The following is a 12,312-nucleotide window of genomic DNA, read 5'->3' as shown; positions in this document are numbered from 1 at the left end:
ATAGGTCAACCAATTTAATTCTGAACCTCTTCTTTAAGTTCCTCAAGTTACTTGTACCTTTGTTCATTACCAGCAGTAAAGAAGCCTTTTGTCCTGTGGCTGTCTGACTTCTGAAATCTGGACTAAAAACAATCGGTACACTGCAAATAAGCTATTGATTCACCATCAAGGACAATATTTTTTAATAACTACCAGGTGAATATGAATTTCAACTCATGGCTTTGAGGTGGGAGGTCCCCTACGCCATTCCCATCTCCTAAGCCAGGCTAGTCTGTTTTGTATAATATATTCTGGTCATCAAGACTTCCTCTCCCTTGCATTACCATGTTAAAATGAAGCAGATGACTACAGAACATTCAAAAGTGACCGACTAACCTTTCATCTGAGCTTGCGTTAGATACACTTGTAACAGCTCAAACACAAAAACTGTTCTTCAGGTAGGTTTTCCCCTTGGGGCTAGATAACATTTATAGATTTCCACTATGGCCATCAGCTTCCACTTATGAAACTAACTTCATTAAGCTAGTCCAGAGTACTGTCACCCAGCCATTTGTTTGGACATTGCTGCAATATTTTTAATTAACACTTGTGAACTTGGAGGACTAAAAGCTCTGAGTTTGGAAAGAGATCCCAAAGCATCCACAATAAATACATGGCTGATCTTGCTTCCTTTCAGGTAAATGTAAAGGCTTTCCCCATGTGTAACCCCAACATGGAAACATTTTGTGAAGTAGCTATACCTTGTGGTAAACTCTCCTGACAAACATGCCTCGAGCAAAAGCTTGAATAGTGATAGTGGCCTGGCGGATATTCTGGAAAGCTCGAAAGATCCTGAGCATTCGATATTGTTTCTGGAAGATGATGGCAGCTCTTGTTTTCCTTAGGTGGTCTGCTAACCTGTGAAGCGCATGGCAGGGAAAAAAAAAAAAAAAAAAAAGGTATAAGGGTCACAATTCCAAATATTCATGACACTTAAGGATGAGGATCACAAGCTTCGCTATGAAATTCAACTAGACATCAGGCTCACAGTGGTGGCAGGGTCACTGTGGAAATAAAGGCTAGGAACGACATGGTTCAGAGTATGACTAATTCATTTTCATCATGAAAATATAATCTATTAATGCAATCGCCTACATCGGTCCTGACTGGTAGTATGCTAGGTCAGTACGCAATCCTTCTTGTAGGAGCTGTTTGACATTGAGAGAGAGAACATCCCAACACCAAACCTGGTAAAAGGAAAACTTATACATTCTCTCCCATTAACAGTGTATCAGGGAATATCAGATACGTGAATGTTATTATGCACAATTTCATTTTCTTTCTGTTTTTACGACTTTTTTTTTTATCTTCACCTTTTCTTGTGGTTTTTGTTCTTTTCTCAAAATTACCTGAAACTCTAAACCATGGAAGTTAGCTGCTTCAGTTCCTAACTAAAAATATCAAATATAGTACAAGATATCTCTTGGCTATTAATGCTTTCAGCAAAACTGCAGAAAACCAATTTGACTTTAAAATCCAATGTGCGCTGGTCTGACAACATTCATGGAGCAGAACCCCAAGTGATTCCAACACAGTGAATAATTTTGGACGTGGTCTTTACTTTTGTGTGCTGCTGCCAGTCTGAAAATCTACTGGACGCAGTTATGCACACTTCATTGTCAACTCTATTAATAAATATCCATAAAACCATGGTTTAACTCGATAGCTAGCTTGTTTCACTGAATTTACAACATATTCACTGTTCTCTGCATGAAACAAATAGACATTTGCTTTGGTTTTTAGTTTTGGTCTTAAGTTTTACTGAACTTTTTGCCAAAATGTTAAAAAAGGGTGTTTTCCCATGCTTTCCACTCTTACAGAGCCACAATCTGTCAGTCACAGCAGCCTATAAAAACAAAACCCATTAACAGAGAAGAGGGGGGGGAAAAGGGGAAGAGGAGGTTTAAAAACCCCACAAGAAGAGAATGAGCCCAGCATTAAAGGATGGATCATAACATAGGAGTTGCCATACAGAGTCAGACTAAAGGTCTATCTAGCCTGGAATCCTGCATCAGACAATAGCAATGGATTGGTAACAACCAGACAATTAGTAATGGATGCTTTACAGTAGAAATAAGAACCAGAGCTTACAGGGAGTGATCCATTTCCCATCAGACTCTTCCAGTCACCATCAGCCATAGGTTTTGGCATGTCCTGAGCCTAAGGTGACATCCCCGACTGCTGTGCTTAAGAGCCACTGAGTGACCTACCCCCCCAACACACACATTTTCATAGCCCGTTTTGAACCCATTATGCTATGACAGCGTCCATAAAATCCCCTTTGCCAATGGGTTCCACCCATTAATTATGCAATATGTAAGACGTAGAGGTGCACTGATAGAGAATTTTTGGGCCGACACCAATGGCTGATTTTTAACGAGCCATATCAGCCAATTCTGATCCCCAAAGAACGCTGTGTGTAGATGAAACGAAAGGCGTACACGCACAACGTTTTAAAACGGGCTAAATGCTTTTGCATCGCTTTAATGGTGTCGGTGTTAGCACGCCTCGGCGGCGTATTGTGCATTAATTCCAGCTGCTGTAGGAAATTCAGCAGCGTAATACGCCTTAAATGATTAGGGGTGCAGCAAACTAAAACTCCTTCAAGGAAGAGGAGTTTTAGTTTGCTGCCCCTACAGCCGTGGAGTGAAGCACTGGACTCTGTGCAGCTCCACAGCTCTGCAAGAAGCCCTGCAGGCAGCCTGGCAGCAGCCCAGGAAAGCAGCTCTGCTCAAGAAAAGCGACAAGCTTGATTTTTTTCTACCCCCCCACCCCGGAGCCTGCCTGCCTGAGTTGCTTGGGGGCCCAGTGCTTCCCTCCGTGGCTGCGGTGCCCCCCAGAACCACCCAAGCCATATGCCTGCAGGCAGGTGCTGCTTGGGGGGAGTCCTGCCACTGCTGCAGAGGGAAGCACCAGCCCCCCCCCACCGGCAACTCGCCCTCCCCTCCCCGCTGGAGAAGCAGGTAAGTCAGCAGGGTGTGTGCAAGACACAGGGGTTTAATCAGCCCTAAACTTAAGTGGTGTTTTTTAAAACCTACCACTGCATCTTAAGGCCACCATTTCATCTACATATGCCCAGAGTTACTTGGGCAGTAGTTTATGTAGCAACACTCCTGAATGGATGACATTAACTCAGAATCAAGGGAAAGATTCATGCTAAGCAATAAGCAACGTAACTGGAAATCTAAAGGGAACTCAAACTGAAGAAAAAAAAATTGCCATTATGGCATGAAACCCACTATCCTTTCCATCTGTTCTGGACCTCTGCGGCTAGCTGGGTTGGGCTGGAGGAAGTGAAAACAAACTGAGGCAGAGAAGTCCGACAACCTTTTACCCTTGAGGTCCACTGTTATAGTCGCATACAAGCTAAATTTGCTTGTTCAGTGTTGCACACTGGGATGCAAGAGGACTTTTGCCATCATGCCACTTTGCTTCATTTCTCATTTAATATCAAAAGCCTGCACTTTGAAGCAGTGTTATAAATGATGATAGTAGTGATTTGTCAGGTGCTAAAACAGTGTTAGGGAGGTTCAGGTTCTCAGACTTGGCTTTGTATAGATTTTTAGCTAAAACTTTTCTATGCTCTAAATAGCCCCATCTCCAACATCACTACCAGAGGAAATTACTCCAAATCATTGGAAGAAACATATAGTAAGCCAAGTTTAAGAACAACCATGAGATAACAAATAGGTCCCTATTTGATCTCCAAGGAAGGAAGTGGGTACCAACTAGTCTACTGGAATGGGTCAGCAAAGGCAGATCCCAAATGCCATTGCTGATAATAGGGAATTACCATCCAGGGAATATTTGATAGCTTTATTAAAATTTCTCAAAGTACTTAGCAAACCCTAACCATTTAGCTTCAGTCTATGCTCCAGAGAGGCTGGTAAGTCAGGAAAAATCTTTTAAATATATGCAATTTATTGGTGCCCATAATGTCTTTTGCACTGGTGTTCAGAAAGAATCGGGCCAAGGAAGTATGGCTCATCTACCTTTTAAAAATCACAGGGAGAGCTGAAAACATAAGGCAGCAATGAATCCTAGGAGCAACTCCCAGGGCACTATCCTTACACCCTCTTATACCTGGCATATGCATATAAGAACAGACTATGTTCAAAGGCACAAAATGGTTAAAAAGCACTTTTATAATCCCGGGGTGCTGCAAGAGCTGAGTACCTCTAATCTGGCCGTTCAAAATATTAAATGCCCACGTTTCATAATGATGAAAGGTTATCAGAAGTTTAAATGGTTCCCATAAAAACAATAGCTAGAATTAGTCACCACTCTACAGTTCCCAGCTAGTAATAACTTGCAGACCCTTCTGAGACTTACCTGCGAGCCAGATGTCCCCGTGTATACCTCTGTATGGTTACTGCAGCCTCCCTCATCCTTCTGTACTTCAGTCTCTGCAACCAGCCCCGCACAGTCTTCTGAATCATAATAGTAGCAGATCTAAATTTATCTGCCCGGAGTTTCTCCAGATATGCCACCTGGCCTGCACGGAAAAAGATCTTGGTACGTCCAAACTGGAACTTGTCAGGATCCTTTTCAAAAGCATAAAGGAAACTCCAATTAACACAAACATTTTCAAGAGGAACCAACATACTTGCTCAGCATAAGGCTGCAAAGATTTGAATAAAAAAAAGTTATCAGTTAAACGGCGGAGTTTCATCCTTTTAAACCCCACTATGCTGATTTTCATGTACTTGCATAACCACTGGGGCAGGTTATGGACCAAACCCTAATATCAACAAAATAAGTGAGAGACTTGCACATAATAGATTTGTCCCAGTGCATTAGCAGAGACTAAAGGTTTTTCACCTTGCTCCGAAAGTATCCCTGGATCCAGGGACCCTCCTGACAGCAGGGATGTCCAGCTTCACAGCATCTGGGGGCTGCACACCACACTGTGTACATGCCATGGGGGACCACATACAGCACAGGCTCCCTATGACCCGCACCATGAAGGCAGCAGACGCCCCACTCCTCATTGACATATAGGCAGTGCAAAACATCCCCCTCCAGCCGTGAATGGGCACTGAGAACTTGGGATCCTTTGGTGTCACACAGGCAATACAAGTCCTCCTTTGAGGCCCAAGCCCCACTGCCACCACAGGTGCATACACAGGGAGCACAAGCTGCCCCACCATGTGGCCAGCAAGCTCACTGGGCCTCCTCCCACCATACTGCCTCTCCTCAAAGTCCCCAGCTGCCATGGCAGCAGAAACAATAGGTGGTGGAAATGGCAATGAACTGAACATTAACCCCCAATGGGCCACATCCAGCCCATGTACGGCAGGGCTGTCACACTGGCAGCCCTGCCCTACATCTTACCATAACTGCATGGGGTAGAACTGAGGACTGGTGCATCTTCCTTTCTGGTTTTGGTTTCTGTCTTTCCCTGCTATGCAATGAGTATTTAACACTAAAATTCCCATGTTCTCGGCACTCCTCTTTGTAGGCATGTTCATGTTCAAATAAGGGCAACAATAAAAAAGGAGGACTCCTAGGCTGCCTATACCTTTTGTCAGTGTAGAGGTGAACCAAAACCAGAAGTCCAAAAACTCCCAAACTTGAGAGGTGCAAGACAGGATGTGCATTGCTTTAATTTTTCATGCTGCAAATAACTCGACTAACTGCAGTGGTCACTTCACTCAGCATGTAAAGTGAAGCCTTTGAAGGACCGCAGCAATTCTCACAAAAGGAAATAAGAGCCAGAAATAAAGACCCAGTCAGAGTCCAAGCAATGGATGTGAGCTTAAAAAACAGACAATGGAAAGAACTCCTAGGGAAATGCATCTCAATTTGGAAACCACTTGAGTTAGTGAATGAGCCTGAAGAATGAACCTGATCCAAACATGGCAAATGCTGACTTTTTTTTTTTTTTTTTTTTAATTTTAAACAAGACAAAAATTAACCAATGGAAAAATATTGCTGTGTGGGGGCTGTTCTCACAATTCTCTTTTTCACCCTGCATTCTCTTTTACTCGTATAAGAAATTAAATGTGCAAATGGGTATATCTACCACAGTGGTCCTAAACCTTTTTAGACTTGAGGCACCCCTTGATTGATTAGAGGTGCCCCCACAATAGACTGGAAGGACCCTCAGAAAATGCCAGCTTCTAGGTTTCACTCTGACTACAGAAAAAAAATAGAGCAATTTTTCTGTTGCAAAGACCTGAGGAAGACCACAACAGGTTAGAACATTATTAAAACTATTTGAAAACTTTGGGTTTATCTCAGGAATCATATTTGTACACTTAAGTGCTGCACTCCATGGCAGCCTTTAAAGGATCTCAAGGCCCCCCGGTGCCATGGCACCCTGGTTGAGAATCACTGTGCTACAGCAGTAGGCAAGTTCTTTACCTATTCTGGCTCTTAACCTTACTTCAGATTCTTTATGCTATACACAATGTGTGAGACTGAGCAATTCAAAGAGAGGGAAAAACATGTTTTGTAGAAATGCTAAATTGGTATCATCTACTGTACATGATTGGGCTATGCAATTCAGCTGCACAAAAAGGTCTTTTCAGCTTGAATGCAATCAATAGATCTCATGCCATGCCTCATTTACTCTCATTACTCCTTCAGAGATGATTTGATTTTGGAAGAAGCTCCTGCCGACACTAACTGCATCAGCATCTGCTGTTATAGCAGATAAACTGGGAGGGAAGAAAGGGGAGATGATATCAGTTAAGAGTTTGTGCTCCAAGGCTTGTTGCTAAAGTTTCAATCCCAGCTCACCTTAATGAGGTCTTCCAGCAGCGTTTTACAGATTTGTTTCTTGTCATTCTTAGAGATATCCCTCTTTTTCATAAGAACACGATACCTATTCAGAAAGTCATGGTAGGACCACCTGTAAACAAAGCACGGAAAAAAGATCAGACAGCATATCAGGCCTTCTTTATTAAGCTAAAATTCGGCATTAGAGATCAACCAAAACCAAAACCTCAAATCCAAACCTTTTCACATTCGAGATAAAAGGAATCAAGAGGGCATTGTTTAAAATCAGATCAGCACCTAACCCCTTCTAATTCTGTACTAGTTTGGATTCAAAACTGAAATTTGCTTTATTTTCCTGGTAGAGATGCATTTAAAAGGTACACACAAAGTTATCCAGAGAGTATCACCATCAGGTTGGATCCAAGGCTCCTAGTAAAAAGCGTTACTAAGGGTGCCTAGGCAGACAAGGTTCTTCGGGTGAATCTGATATCTTTTATTAAACCAACTTAAATAGTTGGGGAAAAAGTTTTAGCAAGCTTTCATTTTAAAAAACCCTTCATCAGGCTGAGGAAGTACCTGCAGCTGGTGTGCCTATATACAGGCTCCAGGCTGAGGAAGCATCTGCATCTGAGGGTGCCTATACATATGCTCCGGGGTGGCAGGGGAGGAAAGGAAGGTGGAGGAAGGCATTTTACCTAGGGCAGTTCTTGGGAGCCACCGTAATTAAAATGTCACAGCATGTATTCAGCATCCCACATTTCAACATAGTGGCAGGGGCATTTTAACTAAAGTTTGTTTAACCAGCTTTAGTTAAAGGGCCTCCCACCCACTATTCTGAAATCTGGGACGCTGAATACATGAGACGCTGAAGCATTTTAATTAGACCGCTCCAGAAGAAATGATTAATCAACTCGGCTCTGACGCCTTTTAATCGGAACGCGTGGGAGCATGTGCAGAGGCACCCTGAGATTCCTCTATCACAAGCCTCATACAAGCTGTCTGAAGGATTTACAAAAATATTACCCTATTTGCTCTAATATAAGATGACCCCCCCCCCAATTAGATTCTGTACATGGAAAATTTATATATCTCTTATAAATTTTCTAGGTACAGAATCTAATTATTGGAGGTTTGGCTTGCATTTGTCCCCCTTCCACTGCTACTGCAGAGAAAATAAATCTGGGGGGGTCAGGTTGCTGCCTTGCCCTCTGCCCTGCATCTTCTTCCCCTTGCAGCCCCTTTCCTTTCTACTTATGGTCAGACCCTGCTCTCCTTGAACACACAGATATACACAGATATAACCACATTTGAAAGCACTGATCTTGAAATAAGCATACATGTCATAACTTACATATAGTGCCCATAGACTGTTCATATGGAATTGATGCATTTTATTTTTTGCAACTGCTACAAGTTTTAGCACAGGTACTCCACAAGCACTTTTAAGCAGCACTTTGTACCTACTTATATGCAGTACAGAGTATGCATGATAGTGCAACTCATGGGCCAAAAGGCTCACAATTTATGATATAGTTCATTGGGCTGGGCGCAGTAGAGTCAACAGCATTTCAAGTCATGGCGACCCTACGGCTCAATACTGCTCAGGATTCTGGGTGAATTCTTTGGGACTCCATTTGATGATGTTCACCAGACATTTAAGACTGGTGAAGAAACAAGAATCATTGTAAATGAGAAAAAGGTGCAGCTCAGCTGCAGGAGTTGAGAGGAATTTGAAATGTATTCAATGTAGTGGCTCACCACTCACCATGACTTGAAAAACAGAGTTGGTGCTGAGGAGAGACTGTGCCTAACGGGCATTACCATATATTCTATTCAGATGGGCCGCACTAAACTATACTTATGGTAGGCTCCCATCAGCATCTCAGCCATTTGGCTTAGATCAAGCATTTTTGGTACCAAGGGGATGGTGTCAGGCCTGGCTCTGGCCCTCCTGGTGCTGGCCTGGTATTACAGTACCTCCAGGCCTGGTGCCAGTTCCCTGTGGAGGGAACACCTGCCCATTTTTTAGGGCCAAAAAAACCAACCCCCCCCCAAAAATATCCCATGAGTATGTTTGCCCAGTATGGGCCATGTGTTTTATAGTCATGCTCAGTATTGGCTGCATCTAGTCAGCTTCATAGGTGGTTACCATTCCTGAGCACATGCTGCTTTTAGCAGCAGTTCAAAGACAGACAATGTATTTAATGTGGTTTTCTGGTATATGGATGAGAGGCTTTCTGCCCCCCTACGCTAACTGGGGAAAAGGATCTCATCCTGTATTTGAGGAAATACAGGATTTTATATATGTAAAAAAAACCCCAAACACACACTTCCAGGCAATTTAGCCTAGGTCAGGACTGCCAGACAGGCTCCTAGGAAATTAATTGTTATTTTATTTGACAGTCTCCTAGATTGGCTACAAAAGCCTTTTTTTTTTTTTTTTTTTTACCTGAACTCTTTCATGCACCTTTGCCAAGATCTTAGTTGTGTGTGCAATGGTGAATAGTTTGCTTTGCTCCACACAGTCTATTGCATGACACCAGGATTAACTAAAAGCAATACTATTGCCCCGAGAAGGCATAGACAACTTCCAGAGATATTAATGTGACTAATGTGTACAATTTGACTCAGCCAAAAATTAAGCAAACTAAATGAGTTGGACGGCACTGGATAATTGTTGCCTGACTTGTTTCCCCAAACTCTGGTAAGTATAAATTAGAATCAATTCTCCTGCTAATCATTTCATGCTGAGAATTTAGGTCTTTATGGCACATGCTTAAAGTTGGCTTCTTTTATGAAACCTTTGGACTGAGTAGGTAAAGCAACCTCAGTGCTCATCTAGAAGACACTGCATCACCAGCAGGGAAGTCTCAAACATGGCAAAGCTGTAATTCAAAGAATAGGGGAACTGTATATTATTGCTCGGAAAAGGCATCTCCTGCCATCTCTGTTAGATTTAGAGCCTGCAATCTGGATTCTAAAATTGGCTCACTATCTGCCAAGTTTCAGCCTTCTACAAATTAAAACAGCTGAATTATAGACCCCTCAAAACCAGGCTTTTTAATGGGAACACCAGGCGTTTCTGGCATGTCCAAGTGCTGCAATCATTATTTCAAACATACAGACAATGAATGTCAAAGAAAAGGCATGAGCAACTGTAAAACTCTGCATTACTACCTAGACTTTTGTGGAACCATACTTGTTCACTTGATTCATGTTTACACATACTACTGCTCTGGGAGTGCAATGGGGCCTGGAAGGAGGAATACACTATCTGAGAGTCAGGTGCAGAGGAGTCTGTCACTTCTGGGGCAGCAACCTCAGATGAGTTTTTCTTACAACTGCAAAATTAAAAACGTATTCCTTCTATATTTTCAACATCAAACAAAAATTGTTACAGGGGTTAAGTTAAAGCAGAAGGCCATCAACTCACCAGCAGCAGAACTTTGTACGAGAGCAACAGAAAAACATTTCCCTCTAATGAAGCATGTTTCAGCAAGAAGCTTCCACGGATGTTTATGAGCAGAACGATGGGATTTTAAAAAACAAAAACTACTATTTTCTATAGTTCTATAAAATAAAATCTCTCTACAATATCTCACCCACCATAGCCAAAATGTCAAGTTCTCATTTTCTTTTTAGTCCACCTTTATCATTTGCATATTTCTCAGAAAAATATGAGCATGGAAGGTTTCCTTTCAGTCTCAAGCAAATGGTAAGGGAAAGTTAGCAGAACACAAGTTCAACAGGTTTTAGTTATATTAGTGATGCATCTACCCAAACATTCAGGCCAGACTGCCCCGGTTGATTTAGCAGAGGAAGAAAGCCTGGAAAATTATAGCAAGCCTTAGATCTCTGGAGCTTGTGTCTTTGCATGTAGACTTATTAATAAAAATAAAAATGGGTACTGCAGTAGATGCAAGGAGTCATCATGAAGGGCTGGGTTACATACAGACACAAGCAAATAAGTATGGCCCCCCTTTCAGTGCTTACCCACCCACTGCTCCAGCGTCCTTCTGGCCCAGGACACAGAGCACATGGTTGCTCTGGCCTTCACCTGGCTGTAGGACAGTGGTGGGGCAGCTCCAGCCCTGGCTCAGAGAGGGGAGGCAGGCATGTGACTACTGCAACTCTGACTACAGCCCCAGGTTGGAGTCAGAGCTGCATCAGCTGCTTGCCCCCTGTCACTTGTATTCAAATCTAAGACTAGCTCCCATGTGAAATGGGGGGGGGGGGGAATCTCATCTTGGATTCAAGTAAATACAGCTGTTGAGAGTAGATATTCACAGAGATATTTGTGAAAGATCTTGGTACATGGGTGAACAAAGCTGGCTTCAGTGATAGAAGAAACAATGCTTTTGTCAGGACATATAAAAGATCTGCTAAGGATAGCTATGCTAAGAGGGATGAAGCTATAGCAATTGCACAGAAATTACACAGAGGAAGGTGCAGTTAGTTTTAATTTAATATGCACTGGTAAACCACTTAAGGTTTAAGATGCCTCTAAGTAGTATAGACAACCTCCTAGCTATATGCTTCTGAGAGAAATTAGTATTATTTCCCCTCTTTTCTTTAACAGTACAATGAAAATAAAAGCCTAATACAATATATGAACACTTACATTTGGTGTTATTGTGCACATATATTTTTAAACCTATTACACAGATTTTCTTCCTATTTAGCTTTAAAAAAAAAATAAGTCTCAGCACTTCCATCTTCACTAAAATAAAAAAGTATGTTTTTGCCTCATGTCAGCTAAGAAGTGGTAATTAACCGGAGGTAAAACAATTAGTATAATTAACTGCCTTGGTCTTTCACTAAGACAAAGTGAATACATCTAGGAATTACCCTCCGACTACTAAGATAATATCACAACCATCTTCATCTTCTAACACTTTCCCCCCCACCCAAATCTCATGTTGTAACATGATCATGTTATAGTTAACACATGGTAACACCTTTTCCTGGGAAAGGCTACACCCCTGAGTGCTATTAAACAATACCATTTTCAGATCTTTTACATCCATTGTTGGGTTGCATGATGACAGTAATTCTCATGGGAATCTATAGGTAAAGAACTTACTGAAACTAATTACCATGCTTACACAATTGTAAAAAAAAATAATGAATAGTATAACTGATTTTGGTTAAAGTTTCCAAATAAAACCAAAAATATCTCTGTGCTGACACTGAGAATTAAAATAAAATCTCAGCCACTAAAAAGAAAAGAAAAGAAAAGAAAAAGAAAGAACTACTAAAAAGTTAGCAGCAACTGAGATAAAGAAAAGATTATAAGTGAGCTAAGAACATGGAAGGATAAATGTATTAATTATTGTCAGCACACATAAATTAAGGCAGCTTCCAGGTCAACAGGGCATTCATCTGCTGAACAAACAGAGAAGATAATCACCCACCTGGTTTCAATTATATAGAACAAGCCAACCCTATATAACTGGTTCAAAAAGGGGACAGAACATCCTTCAACCTGCTTATGAGAAAATGGCTTTGCCTGCCCCAAGCCCCTCCGATATCAATGCATGACATTAGCAA

General features: G+C 41.8%; 1 protein-coding gene across 1 annotated transcript in view; it reads right to left on the bottom strand.

Moving 5' to 3' along the window:
- The window catches only part of MYO5B (myosin VB), a 404,810-nt gene that overhangs the window by 98,578 nt on the left and 293,920 nt on the right, over positions 1 to 12,312 (bottom strand). The window contains exons 18-20 of the mRNA XM_014593958.3: positions 6,784 to 6,895; positions 4,372 to 4,583; positions 741 to 897 (exon numbers count right to left, since the gene is read on the bottom strand). Coding sequence (XP_014449444.1) covers positions 741 to 897; positions 4,372 to 4,583; positions 6,784 to 6,895 — 481 coding nt within the window. The remainder of the gene's footprint in view (positions 1 to 740; positions 898 to 4,371; positions 4,584 to 6,783; positions 6,896 to 12,312) is intronic.

The sequence above is a fragment of the Alligator mississippiensis genome, chromosome 3 (assembly GCF_030867095.1).
Source record: "Alligator mississippiensis isolate rAllMis1 chromosome 3, rAllMis1, whole genome shotgun sequence".
In the NCBI taxonomy this organism is placed as follows: Eukaryota; Metazoa; Chordata; order Crocodylia; family Alligatoridae; genus Alligator; species Alligator mississippiensis.
This window is presented reverse-complemented; position numbering and strand designations above follow the sequence as displayed.